At 36.9% G+C, this 25,305-nt stretch overlaps 2 protein-coding genes across 2 annotated transcripts; one reads left to right on the forward strand and one right to left on the reverse strand.

Moving 5' to 3' along the window:
• The first annotated feature begins 4,494 nt into the window (after positions 1 to 4,494).
• On the forward strand, positions 4,495 to 6,280 carry LOC143558152 (putative pentatricopeptide repeat-containing protein At5g37570). Its single transcript, XM_077047047.1, has 2 exons — positions 4,495 to 6,023; positions 6,103 to 6,280. Exons 1-2 carry the CDS (start codon positions 4,495 to 4,497, stop codon positions 6,263 to 6,265), a joined length of 1,692 nt encoding a protein of 563 aa, XP_076903162.1. The 3' UTR covers positions 6,266 to 6,280.
• An 859-nt stretch (positions 6,281 to 7,139) lies between these two features.
• LOC143558163 (WD repeat-containing protein 26 homolog) lies at positions 7,140 to 9,293 on the reverse strand. The gene is made up of 4 exons (XM_077047058.1): positions 8,482 to 9,293; positions 8,314 to 8,415; positions 7,583 to 8,212; positions 7,140 to 7,454 (listed from the first exon to the last, which is right to left on the reverse strand). Exons 1-4 carry the CDS (start codon positions 9,268 to 9,270, stop codon positions 7,212 to 7,214), a joined length of 1,764 nt encoding a protein of 587 aa, XP_076903173.1. The 5' UTR covers positions 9,271 to 9,293; the 3' UTR covers positions 7,140 to 7,211.
• Positions 9,294 to 25,305: the final 16,012 nt, after the last annotated feature.

A 25,305-nucleotide genomic window follows, 5' to 3' on the forward strand; every position in this document is an offset into this window, starting at 1 on the left:
GATTGAACCATAAATAAATATTCAGGAGTTATAAGCTTAGAAATTGCTACATAAATATTTTTTTCTCATTATTAATTATCTTCTGTCTAAAACATTATAAAACTTTACAACGCTTTTACTTGCAAATACCAAACCTATCTTAATCATAAATATATCTTTATCTAACTATCGTATGTCTTTCACGTTATCAATTGCCTAATAGAAATCTGTGCGTGTCTTTTTATATACAATTTAACATTTATCCATGCCTATTATTTTTTGTTTTAGATTATTACATTAAAATTAAAATAAATGAAAATTTCTTAAAATGATCCTATTTTGAAAATAGATTCTATGTTTGTCCCCCCAAACTTAATAATTTCAAAAATGTTTCTCTCTAACTCATCTTTAACCATATGTTAGGAAATTTAACACGTATTTGACGACATGTTAGCAGCATGTCGTCAAAGACGTTGCTAACATGTCGTCAAACAAAGACGTGATAATTTGCTAACACATGGTTAAAGATAAGTTATGCTTCCAAACACGTAGTCAAAGATATGTTAGCATCAAACGAATAGTCAAGGATATGTTAACTTTTTGTTTTTTTTAATATTACATTTTTATAACTAGTTTTACTTATATTTGTTTTTCTTTTATAACTTTTAATATATAAAATTTTATATTATTTCGAATATGCCGCGAGACATGCTTACTTTTACCTACTGACCGACATAAACTTACTCAAACTCAAGCCGTGCCAAATCAATATCGAAATGTTCAATAAAATTTGACCCCGCTTGGTTTTTAAATAAAATTTATGTTGGTCCGTAAATAAAAGTAAACATTTCTCGTCGGTATATTCGAAATAATATAAAATGTTATATATTAAAAGTTATAAAATAAAAACAAATATAGGTAAAATTAGTTATAAAAATATAATATTAAAAAAGAACAATCAAAAGCTAACATATTTTTGACTATGCGTTTGATGCTAACATATCTTTGACTACGTGTTTGGAGACATAACTCATCTTTAAACATGTGTTAGGAAATTTAACACGTCTTTGACGAGATGTTACTAACACGCAATGTTGTAAAAGTAGGTTTACAAGACCGAGTACTCCCCGAGTAGTCGCTACAAGGTACGTCGCCGAGGGGAGTTTTTTAAACTCCGCATAATTGCTATGAGTCGATAAAAAATGGTCAACCTTAGCCAGAATCACATTTAGTCAGTGGACTTGAGCCGATTTTGACTTACAAAAATGAAGTGTAATTCTTATTTCTATAATATTAAAGAACAAATATCATTTCTTTAATTAATGATTAGTAATTCTTAGAATAATTTATTATGTATTCTTCTATTTATATTGATATTTACATATTTTGTCATAAATATTAGTAAAATAATGATATTTGACATATATATAATATCTAAAAATTAATTTTCTTTATATTTACCATGTCCGAGTACTCTTCGAGTACTCCCTGAGTACTCCGAGTACACCCAACTCCCCAGTCGATCGCCTAGGGTCCGCCTAGCGACTTTTGTAACCTTGCTAACAAGTTGTCAAAGACGCGTTAAATTTCCTAACACATTGTTAAAGACGACTTTGGTACAACTTTATTTGTTTATGCAAAAATTTACACACATTTGTGCACACAAATGTGACCTTACCATCCCCGTTAGCAACCAAACACAATCCAACCTTTTATTAAAAAACTAATTTCTCACTCTTCCACCTATACAATCCAATGTAACTTAAATTTTCATATTCATTCACAACCTAACCCAACCTAACCAAAATTTTTTATCATGCCTATATGATTTGTGATTAGTTTTTATCTCATATTAGAACTATAAAAGATAATTATTATATTTCGTACTTTAATAAATTATTTATAAGTTTAAAAAATATTAACGGACCCATATTAAAAAGATATAATTATGAAAGAACTCGGTTTTTAATGAAATTTATATCAAAATGTTTAGGAAAAAAGTTAAACAAAATTGTATATTTAGATTTTTTTAGAAAGGTTAAATATTACAAGTTATTGATAAAATATCAATTCATAGATGAAATTAATTGTTAGAAAGAAAAAAATTATTAAAGTGAACCAATGAAATAGGGACATGTGTGAGTGTCTAAGAATAAAAAAATGTGGTAAACTTATGTGAATTGGGTTGCTTCACCGACTCAGTAGCGGACCCAGGATTTTTTGCCAATGGGGTCCCATATTTTCGGTGTTCAAATTTTTCGGGTCGGTCGTTGTTCAGGTCGGGTCGAGGCGAAGAACATAATAAAAAACAATATCATAATAAAACTTTCTTTTCAATCATCACTACCTGAACGGGTCAAAATGGGTCGGGTTGACACATAAACACTTTGTTTTCCCTTTCTTAAACATTTTTGAGATAGAACCTAGATCCACCCTTTCATAAGCATGTGTTGAAAACCATTAACTTAAACTAGTGAAAAATAAAACTGATATTTTAAAGTGTTTGAATGTTTCTAAAGAAAACCATGAATAAAGTTGAAAACAATGATATGTATTTTAGAGGTGTTTGAATGTTTCCAAAGTTATCATTGCAACATTAGCAATCAAATGATTGATTAACACTAAAAATTAACACAAAAAACCAAAAACTGAGCCTTGTAAGACTTGAACCCATGACCTTTCAAAGATAAAACAAGGGACTTTCCACCAGACCACATCAACATTAATAGTATGGGTTCCAAGTATTAAATGTTATGGGGTCCTCAAAAAAATTAATATACCGCTTCTAATAAATTTTTAAAAAACATTGGTGTCCCGGGACCCCGATCCACACTATGTGGGTCCGCCCCTGCACCGACCTATTTGTGCACAGAGGTTGCCAACAAATTATTTTTTAATTTTTTTAATTACATGTGGCAACCAAACTAGTAAATGGTTCACCAATGAGAATTTATAAGGCTACTTTTTTCGCTTATGGGAAACAACTTCAAATACTAAAATTCCTTTTGTAGTTCTAGTCACAATCTCCACATGTTATATGTAGATATTGTATGTCTAGAAAATGCATCTAAAAGTCTTAAAGGTGATAAAAAGTTGAAAGCATATGTATATCGATTCTCTCGTAGTTGCATAGAATATGACATCTAAAAGATAAAATTTTCATTTATCTAGAATCATCATCACTAACTTGTATGAGTTTCTATGCTCTCCTACCATTTTCAAATGATAATGATATAATTAGGAATTGAATAATGGTAATTATGATAAGAATCGTTACGAGTAGAATCAGTGTTACGTTTGTCTCCGTGTTATGTTGCACAATAAAAGATTTTGGACGGATTTAGACCCACTATTAGACGGATTTTGATTTGGAGAAAACTTTACCTTTATTAGAAGGATTTAGACCTCATGACCTATCTCCGTGCTATGTTGCACAAATTCGTAATCAAGAAAAGAAATAATCATAATCGTATTTGTAACCAACCCAAAAACAAGGCTAGAATTTCTTTTTAAAGAAAACTTATCGTTGGATATCATTGCCGGATACCGAGTGTGATATTGGTCGAATAGTCGAACGGGACTATACGTTAATGGGCTTGGCCCGAACTATCGAGATAATAACTAATGGGCTCGGCCCGAACTATCGATATAATAACTAATGGGCTCGGCCCGAACTATCGATATAATAATTAATGGGCTCAGCCCAATGATTTTGTAGACCCCCGATAGAGATAGGGATAAATCCAATACCAATACCATAATTTATAACATAGGCTCGACCCAAATTAATCAAAAGAAACCGAGACTCATTTAAATGAATAATTAAGTTGTATTATCTAATATTAGATCAATTTTTAAATTAGTTTTACTTTTTTTATGGAAAATGCAACAAAAAAAATATATCATAAAAGATGAGACATGAATACAAGTTTTTTTTATTGTTATTATTTTTTTTCTTTTTACAAACAATCATGTCTATATAATTGAAAAATTATTTATGACCTTTTGGATCAACACAATAGTCTCATAGCAACAAAGTTCAAAAGGAATAATAATATTAAACAAATGAACAGATGTATTGTCAATCCTTTAACCAAGAGATCCATTCTATTAAAAAAAATCAAAAGAATGACGTAAGAATGAGATGAAACTAACGGTTATTATTTAGTAAAACCGTGCTCATGTTAGTTTCAGGTTTAGTAAAACCGTGTTCGGGTGAATCATATAAAAAAACATTATTTATGTTATACCTTAATTGAATGGGTATACTTTTTCCATTACATTTTATAGTTTACACATATGTATTTTATAAAACTTAAGATTAAACAAGACGTGTTCATATCGATCTTGAAAGCCGTATCATATTTAGGTTCATACGCCCGACGCAATTTTCAGTTTTGTGTCGTGTCCAAGTTTGTATCGGATACCCGACCCATTTATTTATGTTTAAGCATTTTACTACATCTCCAGTGAGTTTAACTTCACTTTTCCTTACAACAATCCACTTGTGTTTCCATGCTCAACAAACCACTCTCAATCAAATACTTATCATCATCAAAACCTCAATTTGATTACTTAATAACCAAATGCAAAACCCTAACTCAATTCCAACAAATACATGCTCAAATCATCGTTTCTAATCAACCCTCGGTTCAACAATTAGCTTCCTTTTGTGCAGTTACACCTCATGGAAGCTTATTATATGCCAAAACTATATTCGATCGGCAACCAAACCCTACCGTACAACTCTACAATGCACTCATTAGGGGGTTTTCATCATCCCTTGTTCCTCAAGAAACCTTGTTATTGTTTGTTAAGATGTTGAGTAGTAATGCAAAGCCTAATAATATGACCTTTCCGTTTGTTATTAAGGCGTGTAGGGTGTTAGCGAGGACCGAATTTGGGTGTTCGGTTCACACGTGTGTTTTGAAATGTGGGTTTGAGTCTGATGTTTATGTGCAAAGCTCGTTGATTAAGTTTTACGCGAATGCAAAGTGTTTGCGTTATGCACAGCAGGTGTTTGATGAAATGCCGTGCAGAGATGTTGTTTGTTGGAACTCAATGATTGATGCGTGTGTGAAATGTGGCGAGATGGAGCTTGCGCGGAAGGTGTTCGATGAAATGCCGTGTAGAGATGTGGTTTCTTGGAATAGTATCATCAACGGGTATGGAGTTGTTGGGTGTGTTGGTGATGCTAAGAAGCTGTTCGATGAAATGCCTGAGAGAAATGTGGTTTCGTGGAACGCTATGTTAGCCGGGTATGTGAAATGGGGAAACATAGAGGATGCTGTTAATATGTTTCGTGATATGCCGAACAGAGATGTGGTTTCGTGGAACGCCATGCTGGCGTGTTATTCGCAGAATGGGAAATCAAATGAAACACTTGCGTTGTTTGATGAAATGAAGGTTGTGGGAGTGAGAGTAGACGAGGCTACAGTTGTTAGTGTATTGTCTGCTGTTGGTCAGTTAGGTGGTTTAGATCAAGGGGTGCAGTTGCATTTGTATATTAATGAAAACGGGATCAAAGTCAACCGGATTGTTGCTACTGCTTTGATAGATATGTATGTCAAATGTGGTAACATTGTGGAGGCTTTAAAAGTGTTCAATTCAATGCAAACAAAAGACATTCTGGCTTGGAATTCCATGCTAATAGGGATGGGGATGCATGGACATGTTAATGATGCTCAGCAGTTATTCAAACAAATGCAGCTTGAAGGAGTTGTACCAAATGACATTACTTTTGTCGCAATGTTTGGTGCTTTTCGTCATGCGGGAATGACAGAAGAGGGCCAGAAGCTATTGGCTTCCATGAAAGATGTTTATGGTGTTGAACCCAAAATTGAGCATTATGGTTGTGTTATTGACCTGCTGGCTCGAGCTGGAAGATTAAACGAGGCGTTGGATCTCATAAAGAGTATGCCTTTTGAGCCCAATGAGTATGCGTATGGTGCTTTGCTTGGAGGTTGCAAGATTCATGGGAATGACAAGGTGGCTCAGTTAGTGGGAAAACGTCTTCTCGATTTAGATCCACATCATAGTGGCCGGTATGGGGCTCTTTCTTTTATGACCAAATTACAAACTCATATGAATAAGTTTATAAAATGTGATTGATTATTCTATCAGTTACATATCTCTTTCAAACATATATGCTGGAGCAAAACGTTGGGATGATGCAAGAACAACACGGAAGCTTATGCAAGACAATGGTGTAGCCAAAATGCCAGGAGTGAGTGTAGTTGAGTTGAAGGAAGATGTTGTGGCTGGGGTCCGGTCAAACATCAAATAATCAAATCAAATCCAATTCAATCCAATCTTATGTTATGTTGGTAAGAGATTTCAATGCATTTGAAGAACATAATTGGACGCTAACATGTTGCATACGAGTCTTTGTTGGGTATACAAAAGATAACTTTTATGCATTTGTTACTCCAAAAGTTGCAAGGTTCATGAAAAAAAAGCCTGCTTCACGTCGAACCACAAAAGTGTGGCTGGTATGAAACTCTCTCTTACGAACCGCTCTTTATATCCTTATTATGTGAAAAGCTTGTTTATTTTCTTGATACTTGAGTAAATACTATTAAGGGACCTGTGTGTAGTAGTAGTTTTTGTTTAAACATTATCATTTATGCAATATATCTCAGATACTATTTTCCAACTTATACATCATTATTTGGTTTTCAGCTACATGCTTCATTCACTAATACACACCGGAGTAAAATACTGGGATGATGTAAGAACTAAAGGAAGAAGTAACGATGTAAGAACTAAAGGAAGAAGCGTTACGGCTTGAGATCAGTCACACCCTGAATGATGAAGTCTTGTATACAAAAACTGGCATGGAATTATAATGCATTTGAAGAACACACTTTAACCCCTTGTAGTTATGTGACATCAAGTTTTATTCTTAGAACATTGTATGAAAGCATATTATGTATAGTTGATGGATCTCATGAACACATGTATAAATTCCATTTAAGATATAATTTAGATTCTATCGTAATTCATTGTTCGTGATATTTTATATGCAATTTAGTTTGTATAGTAATTTAACATACATCTAACTAGACATTTTTGTTAAGTTTCAACTAAAATACCTAATCACAAGCAGCTATTGGCACACACAGCGATAAAAGAAGAAAAGTTTATCAGGGTGATGACAGAATGGTTCAGTTCAGATTCAAATTACACTTGCAAATATCCTGTGATGAGTGAGCAAGTTCATGTATTTACAATCAAACTTGACAACTTAAAATTGTTGCTCCATTGCAATAGTGAACGCCATTGTTGGATACCTTTCCTTTACCTTTTTGTTTTGAATGTAATTGTTTCAAGCCCCAAATGCGTATTGACCGATCATCACTTGCAGATGCCAACATATGTGGGTTCACTGGATTCCAGCTAACGCAATTAACCGCCCCGGAATGACCTTCCAGTGTCTCAATTAGCTCTCCTGATCCCCTATGCCATATATAAACCTACAACCACATTTCAATAATCATGCATTCATACATCATTTTGTGTTCTGAAAAGATCTATTTATACTGAATAATCATAAGATAATCAATTATTAAAATAAATATTGTTTTTTTGAGACAAGATATACCTGAGAATCTTCACTTCCACTAGCAATGAATGCTTGTTCAAGTCCACCAAAGCAAGCCTTAACAATAAACCGAGACCGTTTATGACCCTTGTACTTTGCAACCAGTCGAATATGGTTCTCGATATTCCAAAGATGTAATTCTTCATTCATGAGACTAACCAACAAGTACTTATCATCCCTTGATAATGTGAATGAAACTATCATCTGTTGTTCCTCTATGCATCTTTCACTTCTTGATTCTCTATCAATTAGCAATATCGTTGTCTCCTTACACATTGTAATTATCAATTTCCCGTCACTTGTTATTTGTAAATCAGAGTTCTTAATTGTTTTCTGACCCTTTAAGCATTCCATCTCTTTTCCATCCAAATCCCACATTATTATGCTTTTATCGGTTAACCCTGAAAACACACATTTACCATCTGGAGACCAACTACACGAGACTAAACCAAGAAGACCTTTTTCATAAACATGGAGACATGCACCAGAGGTAACATCCCAACGTCTAACAACTTCCTCTATGCCACATGTCAAGATCTGATCATCATCTGGGCTCCATGAAATGCTAGAAACGGGCCTTTGGTGACCGATTAATCTATGTTTTAATGATACTTTACCATCCAAACCAACCTTCAAGAAAATTTAAAAAAACAAGAAGTTTACACCAGCAAGGATAGCATTAACTTAAATCAAATCTTAACCAAAACTAATAAAGTATTGTTAGTCGTTACCTCCCAAATAATCGCTGAATTATCACTCGATGAAGATGCTAAGTATTTCCCATTTTGAGAAAACTGCAAGTACCAGACTTCATCCTGGTGTCCTTCTAAGATCTACAACACAAGTAATCAAAATAAATCTTTATATTATCATGCAATGCAACATAAATGTAAGACAACCTGAATTGTTTGTGAAGGAATCTGATCTCTTCCACACTGATGATCAGTGAACAATGATGTTTCTCCAACATCAGAATTGTGAAACAAGCAAGCTTCCCGTTGCAAGTCAAGAGCTTGTTCAACTAACTGTAACAACCTTCTATCTGGTATCATCACAGTTGGAGGCAACAAGTTTTGCAACTCCTCAAGTATCTCTGAACGAGCCTTCGGTTTGACCGATTGCTGACCAGCAGAAACTCCAGTGATCCTGAATTTAGGGGACAATATGAAGAAAGAAAGCTCACGGACTCGTTCACTGTTAATGGAAAGAGGTGATATCTCAGTCCTCAGTGTTTTCAAAGCTTCCATTAACTTTTCACGATCCAAAAGTTCAAAGAATTTCTGTTGTAATATTATAAAAGATGCCGATTTAATAATAGATTCATCCATTATACCAATTTTGTGTAAAGTAGCTATACTTCCATCCCAATTCCCATCCAGAATTTGTTGGATGAAGATACTGACAGGTGGTGATTGAAAAGGTATTCCAGATTCTTCCTCAAGACAAGCTCCAGTTTTACTGTATCCAAGAGAATATAATGCTTCGGCTATGATTCTAACAAATTCCACCTTTTTAACTCCTTTTGAACTGATTATTTCATTGTCCCCTTGAGAAGCTAGGGGCCGAGCCATTGATGCACCAAATGAGTGACTTGCTGGTTCTTTTAGACCGTTTGAAACACCTTTTGGTTCTCTAGAAGATGCTTTCACGCGTTTTGAAGGTGGTTCATTATCCTCTACACCTCCCATGAAATGTGCATTTAGCCCATATATAATCACAAATTAAGTCCCTGAAAAAAGGAATTTCAGAAATCGTGAAAACTAATATAATTGATGTTCTAGGCAATACAAATGACATGTATGTGAACTTTCAAGGTTCTTTTTGTTGAAAGTCGCAGCCTAAATGATTCATCAATCAGATACTTATAAGTTATAAGTCATATCAAGTGCACCATTTTCATCAGGTAAATCAAACTAAGTAATATAAATGGGTAATTTGGGACAAGATAAAGAATGGAAGAATAATCTGATGGAGAGTGCTAATCATCGTAATTGAGAATTTATGTTGATCAAAATTGAACCAAAACGATCAATATGATATGATTGGTGGGAGTGCAATTCTATAATTCATAAATCTCTATTCAGGCATGCAAAAAACACCACAAAAATTTATGAAACAAATAATACCTACTTTTCCTTTTATTTGGCTACATATGTAGCTTCTTACGGCTGATTATTTACAGTCATGGAAAAGAAGAAAGACAGACTAAAGCTCCTAAGGGGTTGTTTGGATGTGCATTAGAAAGTGCTTAGATGACAGTGAAATAGTGAAAAACTAGAACTAAATAATCAACTGTTATAAAACAGGCTGTAGATGTTTTGATGTGCATCAGTTTGAAAGTTGAAGTAGTCAGATGTCCTGGTGACAAATTATACTTATCCAAAATTGATTATCTGACTTTAAATAATTAATAAAACAGAAGCAAAACTATTCATCCAAACATTAAAAATTGATGTCACAGTAATCAGTTACAAAACACACATCAAAACACCCGTTAACTAATATGTGGCCTATCAACATAGTGTTAGTATGTAGTTGGAAGCTAAAGGTTGCAACCTTCAATTCTCTTGTACTTGACTGTATGTATCTGATACGTACCCAATTTCAATTAGTTGCTGGAACAGTTTATAACTTCTATTACGCGTTAGTATTAGTATTAATAGTCTAAGCGACCCCTAAAACAAATGTTCAATTAGACAATTAATACTAATACGAACAGTTAATAGAAGTTATAAACTGTTCCCGCTACTAATTGAAACTGTGTATGCATCAATACATCCCGCCCGGACAAACGACTTGTCCTCAAGTCGAAAATACGATATTTTTTGTACCAAACGATTAACCATTCAATTGTAGCTTGATCGGCTTCCTGGACCCCCACAACGGTCTTGAACTGATTAAAGGACCCAGGAATGGTCTCGAACGGAATGCAGTTGGCGTCGACCAGGAACAAGATTGATCATTGAAAAGTAAAAGATCGGGTGTATGCGAGAACAGGTTTGCAAGTCACATGTCCCGCCTTATTTATGATGCGAGATAGCCCAAAGAATTCGGCCAAGAACTTATCATATCGATTATCGGCCGCATCGTTCCTTGAGTAGTTACGGAATGCTAGGTTTTCTCACAGAACTTCGATCTCCGTATTCAATGGCAACACGTTCACAACCAATTGAACACCAACAGTGTTTGATTTGGAGATTCTGAATAGAGGCCTTGTGCCAACTGTACAACACTAAAAACCTGCGCAGATTGATCCCTGCCAGCACTAAGATTGTCTCTGGAAACTTCCTCCATATCCAATTCTGGCAGCGGGCTGTGAGGTTCAACCAAAACCTGTTCAAAAGTAGGATGGTAGCCGGAAACTTCCCCAGCATCACTAGAACTGTTACACGAAGGTTCATCCTCAGACTCCTTCTCATCCATCCAAGCCTCCTTGATATCTGCAATATCACCCTTCAATTGCGACACTAAGGCTCGAGTCTGGATGCAATTGTGGCTAATTGGGCAGCGAGGAAGCCAGGTTGAGTGATGCTGCCTTCAGTCTGCCCCATCGTTCCTTCAATTCCCCAATTTCACACCCTCGTTTCGGTAAATTTGTGATCACAAACCCTCGTCTCTTCAATTTCTTGCACCATCGTTTTTTTGATTTCTCGGTAATGGAACCATCCAAATGATAAGAACCGAAATTAAGAACTTGATTAATGAAATTGGAAAGGATAGTGACCCGATTCGAGATGGGTGATTTCCAGATTACAAGGTTAAAAAACCCTAATTTTAAGTACATAAACATCGACCTCTAAAACAAATGTTCCCTAATTTTAAGTACATAAACATCGACCCCTAAAACAAATGTTCAATTAGACTATCAATACTAATACGAACGGCTAATAGAAGTAATAAACTTTTCCAGCTACTAATTGAAATTGGGTACGTATCAGTATCTAACGCAATTTTATTAAAAAGTTCAGGCACATCTACCCTCTACAGAGATAGAATACAAAGTCCCTCACAACCACACAATCTCCTTTCGACATTGTTATATAATCTGCATTATATCTCTCAATAGTACTTCTAATAAAACCAAACACCAAAACACCACCATGATTTCCTATTATCCACATTTTCATTGTCAATCTCAAGATATAGCCACTAAAATTATTAAGCAATAAAACCTTAGAAACAAAACCACCATGCTACAGAAAGGATCAAAGTTTCAAATAGAAGAAAGTAACCTCTTTACCTTAACAACCTGAGTTACCTCAGTGATGATGGATTAGTAGAAAACAAACGATATCAACATGGGTCATTAATAAGGAAGACACATGCACAAGGGAGAAAACCTAAACACAAAGTACAAGATTATAATCTTCAATGGTGGTAATTTTCTGGAACCCTAAAATAACTTCCTTGTCACAGCACTGTGTACCGAGTGAGTAAACATTGGAAAGAAAACAAAAAAAAATGGTTATACATGACTGATGTTCGTTAAAGTCTCACTTTTCATTTTAAGCCCTACAAACTAAAAGTAGATAACTGAACTTAGACTTAAGGAACTTCTTTAAAACAGGCAGTAAATTAGAAGAACTTGACAAGAAGAAACTATTATTACTTCAAAAATTCTTCTGGTATACGTAGGAAGATACCTGTGTGCTGTAACTTCAGACCATTAATGCAGCTCTCATAAGTCATAAGCGGACTGTCCCTCAAGCACTGCAATTTTCCAGTTGGCTGAAATCTGAATAGGTTGGAATAAGCTAGAAAGTTGCTTTTACTTGCTACAATAGAATAGAAAACAAAGTAAACACTTTAAGCTAAGAGGCACAAAATAACCCTACATATCTTTTTCAATATAAATGGCCTAGTAAAATAACTAAATCTTAAAAACCCAATTTCTCAAAAAATTCCCTTTCCTTTTTTAAATTAGTGAATAAAAAAGCTGCTTCTGTTACTTATAATCTCAAAAATAGCAGAAATTCAGCAATAAGAAGTTATGAATATCGCTTCATTACAAAAGAAATAAAATAACTCATTTACAAGAGCCTTCTATTTCTCTATTCTAATAATCTAATATAACAATTGTGATAAGAGCACATAAAAGTAGCATCTAACACAAGCTTTATTGATGAGATGAAAAACTTCTATGGCGAAAGAAGATCTATAAAAATCTCTAAATACACATGATATTGATAACTAATTCCACAAGAAAGCAAAGGTACCAAAATGAAAATCACAAGCAAGCTAGACTTTTTACAAAATCTTTACTTATTAGACGACTAAGGTACTTGCAGATCAATGGAAATCGAAGATTAGTGAAAACATGCACGCTAATAGGCAATTGAATGCTTGGATGCATAATACCTTGAAGAACCATTCATCCCGAACATTGGTTTAAACTTTAATATATAGAGGATACATCTAACATAAATAAACTCCAATGTTTAACAACGAAATGAATCTTGGAAATGAATGGAAAACAAGTTGCATAAGCATCCCATTGCACTCGTATAAGAATCTTGGAAAAAACAATGTAACAAATGTTGCAAGTGGAAACACGAGAATCTTTGTGGTGAATAAAAGCTACATAGTTTCATAAGTAACAATTATAGTAATAAACTCAAGGGATGGTTCTTGCCAATTCCACTCAAAGTTTGATGAGTTTCAACTCCAAAGATCTCAACAACAACAACAATAATAATTTATGAATCCAATCCTTAAGCAATCATCAAACCCTAGAAAACAAGCAACCTACAATCCTTTCAATGATATGAAATTATATGCAGCTTACTTTTATTGATCTTGATTTGTATCACTCTGAAGCGTTAATTCAGAATCAATCTTAGACAAAATGAAATAGATGCAGATCTAGGGTTTCAATCAAAACTTAGACGCATTAAAATAATAGTAATAATAATAATAATAACACCATGAAGAAGAAGAAGAAGAGGAGGAGGATCGATACCTTGACGGTGGAAGAAGGAAAGAGGCTTTCGCCGGCGATGATGATGATTGATGACGGTGAAGAATAATAATAATATTAATGAAATGAAATGATTTGGTTTTGGCTTCAAAGAAAGAAGAGATTTGAGGAATTGGGTAGCCCTCCCTCTTGTTTGTCAGTAGTTACCCAAAGGAACAGGGGTGTTTTCGGAAAACTTACAAAACTACATGAATCTTCTGTAAATTAATTAATATCACAACTAGTGATTTCCTCGTGCGTTGCACGGTAAAATCGGTCGTTAAAATCCGGGTGTTACACTGACAAATTAACACGAATTCAGTCAATAGTAGCTACGCTCATTACGCTATTGGAACTAAAACAAACTAGAAACAAGAAATAAAAAATAAAAATTAAGGTAGGCCAATGGGGTGATGCTGGTCGGTCCAGACGCTGAATCAGTGACTCTATGACACACGTATAACATATTATAATTATTTTTGTTAACATATTTAAAACAATTTTATTCGGTCGGTAAACCCAGGCGTTGGTAAAACCTGATCGTTGCAATGGCGAGTCAACTCTTATTTGGGCGTTCTAGCGGTGAGTCAGTAAAACCGAGGCGTTGGTAAAATCCGAGCATTTCGGCGGTGGGTCAACGTGAATTTTATCGATTTCGTTTACATTTGTGACGGTACCAGAACCAAAAAAAAGTTAGGTAAAACACGGGTGTGGGTAAACCCGAGCATTGTCGGTACTGGACGTTGCGCGATGAGTCAGTAAAACCCGAGCATTGTCAGTACCGGACGTTGTGGCGATGAGTTGACACAAATTCAGTAAAACAAAAAACAAAACGCTTGTTATGAATCAAGGAAAAAAAAATAAAAATAAAAAACATTTAACTAATAAAACAAAAAATTTTTAAAAAAAAAGAACCGTTGAGTTGGTGCCACTTGGCCCAATCAGGGCTTTGCGGCACCAACCCTCAACTTTACTTAATATAGATAATGGCTATCGACTGGGGTATGAGATTACTTTTGTTTATCCAACTTTGTTTATCCATGTTACACACGGTAGAAAATAAATTATCTATCGGAATAATACTCTTACAGATCTATTAACAACAAGTATGCCAGAAGAATTAATAATATCTCAGGAAAAATTGCTACAAGAAGCCGTGGATGCACTTCTTGATAATGGAATCTGCGGACAGCCAATGAGGGATGATCATAATAGAATTTACAAGTCATACTAGGTTTTAGCTTGTATTATTGATATACAAGGTTTTAACCCATGTTACACACGATAGAATATATATATATATATATATATATATATATAAGTTAAATCATCTTTAAAAGTTATCAATAAAAATAAAACTAGCATACCCAAAGACATTAAAAATGTATTTAATTAATATAATAGCATGTAAACACATACACAACATACCTGTAAGCTTAATCACAATAAGAATCCAAAAATTTCTTTATATACCACATTTGTTGTTTGATTCATTAGATTAGAGTGTTTGTTTAATATGACTACTAGGTTAGATCCCGCGTTACACACGGGTGGAAATATATATGTGTGTGTGTGTGTGTGTGCGCGCAGTGGCGAATGCACTTCATAAGCAGGGGTAGCATACGCTACCCCTCAACTTTTTGTCGGCAGTGCAAATTTTTTTTTCGGTTTTCGTATTTTGCTACCCTTGAAAATTTTTACCGAACTCTTTGAGATGTAACTTAACCACAAAGCCTCCCCACACTTACTCTTTGTTGCACAAACTCAAAGCAAACAATCAAAAGATGACTCAATAAACTGAAAATAAATTGGAAACACACTTACAAACCCCAGGTCGCCTCCCGGTTAGCGCTTGAATTGCGTGTCTGCATCTCAACAATGCCTCGAATGCTCAATTGTCTTCATAAACCGGGGAGGTCACAATGAAACTCACCGATTCCTTGTCCATGTGGTGGATGTCTTCCATTTCTAAGTATGGCTTCAAACTATAGTCATTCACCACTTGCCTCACGTAGTCATCAAAATCTTCAATCTCGTATTGCCCGTGATTCCTAACTCGAGCAATCCAATACGGGCCCGTCCACTTACTTTTCAACTTATCCGAGAAGAGTTTCATCCTTGTGTTGTGTAGCCATCTTTGACCTTTAAAATTCTTCAACCGGATCTTTACATCATGTACCTTCTTCATCTTCGCCTTGTATGCAGATGCACACTCAAATGCTTCGTCCCTTAACTCCTCAATCTCGCACAAAGCCAACTTCCTAGCTTTACCTGCATCATCATAACTCATGTTAACCTGTTTAGTGGCCCAATAAGCTCAATGCAATTTCAACCGCTAAATGACAATCCTTTCCATATACAAGTCTATAAGGAGTAGTACCAATTGGTATTTTATAAGCCGTCCGGTAGACCCACAAAGCATCATTCAACTTGGTTGACCAATCCTTACGGTCTGTCCGAGCAGTTTTCTGCAAAATCTGTTTAATTTGCCAATTAGATACCTCAACTTGTCCACTTGTTTGCGGATGGTAAGGAGTTGCAATCCTATGATCAACCCCAAATTTACCGAACCTAAAATTTTTGAAATGAGATTCCTCACCGCTAATTATAGTCCGAGGGATTCCAAATCTTGAAAATATGTTACTTTGAACAAAATTGCAAACGACAAGGTGATCATTGGTACTAGTGGATATTGCCTCAACCCATTTAGACACGTAGTCGATGGCCGCTAAGATGTATAAATTACCGTAGGAGTTCGGGAATGGGCCCATGAAATCGATCCCCAAACATCAAAAATATCAACTATAAGGATCAAGTTCAAGGGCTTCTCAACCCTCTTAGAAATGCTCCTGAATTGTTGACACTTTAAACAATGTGTCGCGAACTCATGAGCATCCTTAAATAGTGAGGGCCAATAAAAGCCACTCGTAAGAACTTTTTTGGCCATTAAAGTGGTCCCCACACGTGGACAAATGGCGTGTTCCAACACCAATTTGACATCTTCTTCGGGTATGCATCGTCTGATTGTCACACCCCGCCTTCGGGCCTAGGCGTGTGACTCACAGTTGGTACCATTTTTGTCAATTTATCAAAGTTTGCAGCGGAAAATGTCAATTTAAAAATATTTACTTTCATTACAAAGGGAATTAAACACCCTTGTATGTTTTAGAAAATTACTTGTTTAAAAACAAGTTTACTATATAAAGCTTCATTACAAAATTAGCTGAGCCACCAGCTGTATTCTATGCATAGCGATCTTCTATCTCCACTGGCATATTCTTCTCTATACCTTACTCTTGGTTACCTGAAAACAGTTTGAAAATACGTAAGCTATATGCTGGTGAACACGCAGACTCGATAAAAGGTTTTCACAATTCGTAATGACACGACACCAATAGCATTCAACGACTCATTGGGTCTCAATCCCATCTCATCGGAACTAAACATACGCACAAACCATATAATTGGACTTCACTCGCCCATAGAGACAGTCACTTGCCTCGTGGTCAGTATGCCTGCAGTGTGCCCACTACAGTACATATATTTAAGGATCTAGACACATGTGTATTTTAGCCTGAGTGTTTAGTACTACCTTGTATCAAAACGTTTTAGAGGATTTGAACCAACCCTCATGAAAATACTTTTCATAACTCTTTTACATATGGATAACAGTCCATAGTTTACAAGAGTAAATATCTTTCAAATGTCATATAGACGTATTCACGTTGAAAACATATTCATACTATAAAAAGGTTTAGCGTATTCACCTTTTGATATATCAATGTATCTCACTGACAAATGCATGTTCTTTATCTCGGACCTATAGTATGAGAATAACATTTTATAAATAACTAGATTTACAATCTAGCTTTAGACCTTTAGTCTACTTGCATAACCTTTACCTTGATATCCATTTCATTTATAAAATATATGTTTAACATTTATAGGCTACGTTTCTTCTTCATGAAGAAACGGGTATATCAAGTTTCTTCTTTCATAAGTAATATTTTTATAATATAAAGAACAACATTTCATCATACTCTTATCTTATGAAAGCTTATAATTCACTTACTTATTTGATCAAGGTATAGACTATACCTCCGACTAGCGCCTAAGCCATATATAATAATAAAATAATAACTTAAGCAGAATCCCTACCTTATACGGGTATTTTTATTTGCCTAAGCCTTGTACAAGTAGCACTTCTACTTAAACTGTTAGAACCTTGTTTCGAACTTGCTTAACCACTCGACAGAGCGTCAGAACTTCAATTCATGCATGAATTACGAGAAATCAGGACCACGGAACCTCACGATAGTCGGGCACACCTTCCAAGGTTATGTGTGTGTAAGAAAAGGTGAATTTGGGATGAGAATGCTTCAAACCCGTAGCCCCCTTTCATAGGCAAGGTTTTGCCCACCGTCGTGTAGCGCGATGAGCCTTTACATAGGCCATCAAGTAGCGTGACGCCGCAATTCACGAGATCTTGCCACGTGTTGACACGTGGTTGATTCGGTTACTTAACCGGATCATCGCGTAGCGTGATACCCCCTTCCTTCTGGACCATCGCGTAGCGCGACACACCTTTTTCTAAACTCCTGGGAAACACCATCGCGTAGCGCGATAATCAGCATGATCTACCCATCGCGTAGTGCGATGGGTCTAGAAATCAAAATTTTTTATTTTCAGTCCCTGGACTTTATTAACTCTTCACTTCTTGGTCTACCTTCCATAGTTAAAAAATACTAAAGCGGCCCGCGGCGATGCGAGCGTGCGAAGTGCAAAGTGCGCCATCAAAACGCCACATTACGCCAATCGCCTGAGTCCGAGTCCGTGTCCGTGCGCGTGTGCGTCGGGTGCTTCGCACCCTCCGCTAAGACCAGTGAGAGTGGTTAGCCACATAATAGCATTACCATGGAAAACTCCTTCCTTATAAAGTGCTTTCATTTCTTTCCCACTTTCCATGTGGGATGGAGTTTCCCTTATTTATTCCTTTAACATAAAATGTCTTCTTTTCTTTATCATACTTTTCCCCTTACTATCTCATAAATAATTTTGGTCATTCACTTTTATAAATTTGTCAAATTTGGACCTAAACTTTGTGGGTGTTACACTGATCATCTGATCGGCACCAATTTTGAACAAGTCCAGGTCATCCCAAATGTAATGTTTGGCTTGTGACATTAAATGTTTATTCTTCCTCCTTGGCCAATGCTACGGTATGTCACCTGCAACATTATATTTAACAATATGAGCAAATCAGGGATTAGTGGGCCCGTCTTCATTTCTTTCTTCCACCATGATTCGGGACAAATGATCTATAACAACATTTTCACTCCCTTTCTTGTCCCGAATCTCTAGATCAAACTCCTGTAGGAGCAAAACCCATTTGATCAACCGCGGTTTTGCATCCTTTTTGTCCATGAGGTACCTGACAGCAGAGTGATTAGAATAAATAATAACTTTACTACCCCATATATATGACCGAATTTATCTAGAGCATATACTACCACTAGTAACTCCTTCTCGATTGTTGTATAATTCAATTGGGCATCCAAGAGGGTGTACTTGCATAGTATATGGAAACAGGTTTCTTTTCAACCCTTTGACCTAGCACTGCCTCAACAGCTTAATCACTCTCATCACATATTATTTCAAATGGTAAATTCCAATCAGGTGATTGCAAAATTGAGGCTTCAAACAACTTCTGTTTCAAAATGTCAAAAGCCCTTAGCACATTCGTTATTAAAATCAAATGGGGGCATCTTTTAACAATAAATTACATAAGGGTTTTGTGCTATCATTAAGACCTTTAATGAATCGGCAATAAAAACCGACACCTCCTTCTTCACATCTTATAACCTGAATAACCGTCTAAAAACAATAAAATTTATGCATAATAGCTTCTCTACAATCTTATCAATAAACGGAAGTGGAAAGTGATCCTTCGATGTAGCCGCATTCAACTTCCGATAATCTATACAAATTTGCCACCCGGTTACCGACCGGGTGGCTACCTCATTACCTGAGACGTCCTTGACTACTTGGATGCCCGCTTTCTTTGGTACAGTCTGAGTCGGACTCACCCATGTGCTGTTAGAAATGGCGAATATGATACCTGCATCGAACCACTTCAGGACCTCCTTCTTCACTACCTCTTGCATGATCTGGTTTAACCTCATTCTAGCATTATGTGCTGGTTTGACATCCGAATCTGTCATAATTTTGTGCATGACAATAGAGGGACTAATCCCTTTCAGATCCGCAATAGTCCACAGATTGCTTCCTTGTTTGCAACCAGCACCTCCAGTAGAGCATTTTCCTATTCAAAAAACAAATTAGAAGCAATAATAACATGTAAAGTCTCGTTCTTGCCGAGAAAAACACATTTTAAATGCTTTGGCAGTTCCTTCAGCTTGACTTTCGGTGCTTCCTACAGTGACGGTTTTAACCCGGTATCGATCTTCTTGGGTAGTGGCTCCACCTGAATCGATCTTCTCTCGCAGCTACAACCTCTAGCTTCCTTTCTTACTCTTCCAGTTTCTTATCAGTTTCCACCCATAACCAGTCAAACATAAAACACGTCTCCGTTTGCCGTCCGTGTCCACGACAAAGTCATAACGGGATGCACTCATCAATAATATCGGCCATGTGTGAAAACATTCAACTTAAGTTTGTGGTTACTAAATTCCAAATCAACAGTACCAGTTTTTAATCAATGTTAGCATTTCAGTGGCCAAAAATGGTCTACCGAGTATAACCGTGGGCTGTTTGGTCCTCTCACCAAAACATAGTCAAGAACCAAAAAGTCAACTGGATAGTAACAATCTCCTACCTTGATAATCACATCATTCAATATCCCTCGGGGAAGTTTAGATGTGTGGTCAGCTAGAACAACCGTGCTGGCGGCTGCCCGAAGCCGACCAAGGTCATACTGATCGTATAGACTTTCCAGGAGGATACTAATACTAGCTCCGAGATCTAGGAGTGCCCTGTAATTTTAAAATCACCCACTTGAATGGATATAATGGGCGCCCTGGATCTTGTAGCTTAAGTTGAAGAGCACCCGAAATAATTGCACTCACGTTATCATTTAAGTCAATCTGTTTGGGAATCTTATGATTCCTCTTTTGTGTGCACAAATCTTTCAAGTACTTCGCACCGGCAGGAATTTTGTTATGACATCTAATAGGGAAATATTAATTTTAACCTGTTTAAAATTTTCCCACATCTCCTCCTGTTGTGGGCCCCGTTTAGTTGCCATTTTCGCCTTCGATGGCGCCAACAAAGCATCGGGATAGGGGACGGTTTTCACCTTCCTCTTATCCTTAGAATCGTTGGTGCCATCTCTCAGAACCGAGTTGTTAATTTTATTTTTAGTTTTATTAGGTTCGGTTTTATTCGGTTTGAGAACATGCCAACCTGTACACATGATGGAGGCAGCGGTGTTTTTTGACAAGGGATTGCGTGAGGCGATCGAGTACATTGTAGTTTGTGGAGGTCCTTTCTTTGGAGACCTCCAATGGCGACTTGCTTCCTTACCTATTAAGAATGGGGGTTTGGGGTTGTATTCGTCAGTAGAGGCTTCATCTTATGCGTTTGTGGCCTCGAGAGCCCAATGGTGGATGCTTCAGGATCACATTTTGCGAGACAGTGGTATGTGTGGGATGGATTCTGATTATTCTTGTGCTTTGGCTTGTCTTCGTGATATGATTCCAAGCGTCGATTTTAGCAGTTTCTCTAACAAAGAGACCGCCCCCTCTAAAGCCCAGCATGTATTGGCAAGCGCTCTTTTTAGTAAAATTGTTTACGACATGGAGTCACACTTTAACATGACAAGCAGACAAAAAGTCATTTTTGAGTGTCTACAAGCACCACATTCTCAATATTTTCTTCTTGCTATCCCTATAGATGGGTTAGGCCAGCATATGTCTCCAATGGAGTATCGTAGTATTCTTAAGTATCGCCTCATGTTTCCTCTATTTCCGGTTGATGAGATATGTCCTGTTTGTCGTAAGGCGTGTTTAGACTCATATGGGGAGCATGCGGTGCACTGTAAAGAGCTCCCGGGGTTCAAGTACCGACACGATCTGGTTAGGGATGTACTCTTTGATATATTCAGGCGAGCTGGACTTTCTGTTAAGAAAGAAGCACCTATGAATTTCTTGACTGACCCGTCGGAGGGAAGATCATCTCTTCGACCGACTGACATTTTGGTGTTTGGATGGATAGGAGGGAAACACGTGTGTGTGGATTTAACAGGGGTTTCTCCTTTGGTGGGCTTATGGAGTAGTGGTTTCGCAGTCGGTTAAGCCGCATTAAAAGCTGCTTCGTAAGGTGGCAAAACATGAAAAGGCGTGTCTTGACAACCAACATGTATTTATTCCTTTTGCTTTTGACACTTTTGGTTTCCTCGCGCCTGAAGCTGTGGAGCTACTTACCCGTGTTCAGCGGGTCATGCATAGTAATGTTGTAACTCCAAGATCAGCAAATATAGTTTTTAAAAGATTGGGTTTTGCGATTCAAAAGGGGGTAACGGCGTGGCTTGTTGCCCGCTTGCCTTCTATTTCGATGTAATCTAAACTTTTCTTTAATAAGATATTTTATTATCATATTAAAGTAATTGGTTCTAGTTCGTCATCACTGATGGCAGTTTCATCAATTTCTTCCACCATCCCCTCAACAATGGTGGTGGAAACCTAACTTTATTTTCATGTTTCTTACCACTTCTTAAAATACTTACCTGATTAACATGCTTCTTCGACCTCGAACTGAAGTGCTGCGGGTTTACTGTGGTGTCACTCGGTAACTGACCCGCACTTTTCGACAACTTTGTCATGTCTGAGGCGAGCTAACCAATCTCCTTTGTCATCGCTTCTGAAAATTTATCCCGTAATTCGAACTGTTTATGGGTTTCCTTTTGATTATCTATCACGAGTTTCAGCAAAGCATCTAATTTTGAGTGCACAGATGAACTGTTACCCTGATAACCATCTCTGTTATACCCCCGACTGTTATTCTGATTATACGAACCCTGCTAATAACCACCTTGGCGGTAACCACTCTGCTGTTGGTTCTGACTGGAACCCTGAAAATTTGGGTTTGACAGATTCGCAGCATTACTGTATATGAAGTTCGGGTGGTTCCTTAGGCCAGGGTGATAAGTGTTTGAGTTAAGCCCTTGACCTTTGGAGTCCCCGTAAGCATAGTTAGTTGGGGTGCAAACGAGCCGAGCCGAGCTCGAGCTCGACTAGTCTCGAGCTCAGCTCGTTTAACGTGTACAGGGCTCGAACTCGGCTCGTTTCAAGCTCTATTTTTAAAGCTCGAGCTCGGCTTGTTTACTATATATCAATTATTATTTTTATATAATTATAATTATTTTTATATATTTTTTTCTATTATGGTTTTATGCATAAAATAATATATATTATTTAGTTATTTTTAATTATTTTTTCATAACATTATATATATTAATTAATAACTATTAAATATATATTTTAAAAATTATATAAATGGCAAGCTCGTTTATGCTCATGAGCCAGCTCGAGCTCGATAAGTGAAGCTTCGGCTCGGGCTCGTTTATTGAATGAGCTTAATTTTAGGCTCGAGCTCGGGCTCGGGCTCGATTAAGATCAGCTCGATCGAGCTTTTTAACGAGCCGATCTCAAGTAGCTCCCAAGCAGCTCGGCTCGTTAGCACCCATAATAGTTAACCTCTTCGGGATCCTCCTCGTATTCATACTCAAGGCAATTTTCTGATTTATGCCCAAGTTCACCACAGTCCTCTCACACCGAGAATTTCACCCCAACTTTATCGACCTCTTTCTTCTTCTCTCTCTTAGCAGTGTCAATTCACACTCCAGTTCTGCTACTCTATCAGACTCGCTCACTGCTGATTTTACTGATCTGGTGTTCACTTGTCTCCTTCTTTCGGCAGATGCTCCAGACTTAAAATCCTCACACATGAACTCTCGAAAATCCCAGTCATCCTCTTCAGGTTGGTTTAACAGTTAACCATTACACGAGGCTTTTAAATACTTTTTGTCTTCATAGTTCAACCCCCACAAAACTCTTCGCTAATTCCCACAATTCGATCTGATGGTGCGGATATTTTCTTATCATCTCTTTGAAACGAGTGAAAGCCTCATGAAATAAGTCACCCGGTAACTGTGAAAAATGATGAATCTCGATTCGGGACTCGTTTGTCTTCAACTGTGAACAACATTCGTTAAAAAACGCTTGCGGCATCTCTCCCCAGTTTCCATTACTGTGCATTGGTAATGAGTTGAACCAATGCTTTGCTTTGTATTTCAATGAAAACTAGAATAACCTCAATCCAATCTCATCCTGGTCAAAAGTACCATCACCAATCGACCCACAGATAGCCAAAAAATCAGACAAATATGAATGCGGGTCCTCATAAGCCATCTTGTGAAAATGTGGCACAATATTAATGTAAGACAACCATGACTTAAATTCTTGTTTTCCCAAATATACGAACTTGTGGGACTATCAGGGATGCCCCTTCTGAGATAGTCGATCTGAAACAACTATTAACACCCTGAACCGGGGCTACAAAATTCCTCCTTCGCCTACCTTGATTATAACCACCTCTATTAACCTGAATTCCCTATCCTCTTTCAACACACCACCCGCTACCTCTCCGATTCACCGGCTCGTCTACCTCTTCATTCCAACCATCATTAACTTCATTAATTGGCTCAAACCCTTCATTCTGTCTGACTCGCCAACCGTCCCCATTACTACCGTCTTGCCCCTGATCTGTTTCATTCCACTCCCCGTCTTCTTCATCCTCGGTATGAATGCTGACATAATCATCATCTCGGTTCACCCGAACTCTGTGGCTGGAGGTGTTATGTGGGGCTAATGGTCCCGGTCTGTTGAGATTTTGGTTTCTAGATTATCAGGCTGAGTTATTTGGTTTTGGTTCTTGGTTGGTATTGATAGGTGGGAGTTGGTCTTTTTCGGGCTGGTCTTGGTTGTTATTGTAGTTCGGGTGGAATATGTTGTCTTCGGGTGGTAGGTTTTGGTTTTGATTATGGTTAAGGTTTTGGTTTTGGTTAAGGTTTTGGTTAAGGTTTTGGTTTTGGTTTTGGTTCTGTAAATACGTTATTACGAGCCAAGACCTAGTCGCAAATCGATACATTAACTCGTGTTCATTCAATACGTTAATGGATTGATACATTACATGGATGATGAATACATTAGGTGAGGAGAGAATCCGGCATGGTAACGTTACATTACATAAATATGGCACAGATCTCTATGCACATTCACTAGGGAAGGCCTATTTATAGGCAGTCCTCCTCATTCGTTAACATCACTAACGAATGAGGCTTCCCATAGCGAATGACCTCCCATTCGCTAAACATCCTTAGCGAATGGGCATTACTTTAACGAATAAGCCTCCATTCGTTACACAGTAGTAACGAATGAGCTCTTACATTAACGAATGTCTAGTTTTTAACGAATCAGGCCTCATTCGCTAAACATCCTTAGCGAATGTGCCTTTATACATTATGTGTAAAGACTAAACTACCCCTAGCCTATTCGAACAGTTGCGGACACCAAATCCGTGCACTAACAAACTCCCCCTTGTTCGTAGCTGTCGAATGTGTTCCAATACTTTAGTCTTCAATACTTTAGCATCCAATAATTTAACGTCGAATACGTTAACCTTCAATACATTAACTTCGAATACGTTAACAACGTATATGTTAAAGTCGGATACGTTAACCGTGAATACT

Source organism: Bidens hawaiensis, unplaced genomic scaffold, assembly GCF_021521415.1.
Source record: "Bidens hawaiensis isolate Kalapana, Puna unplaced genomic scaffold, B.hawaiensis_p1.1 tig00019341_1, whole genome shotgun sequence".
Lineage (NCBI taxonomy): Eukaryota > Viridiplantae > Streptophyta > Magnoliopsida > Asterales > Asteraceae > Bidens > Bidens hawaiensis.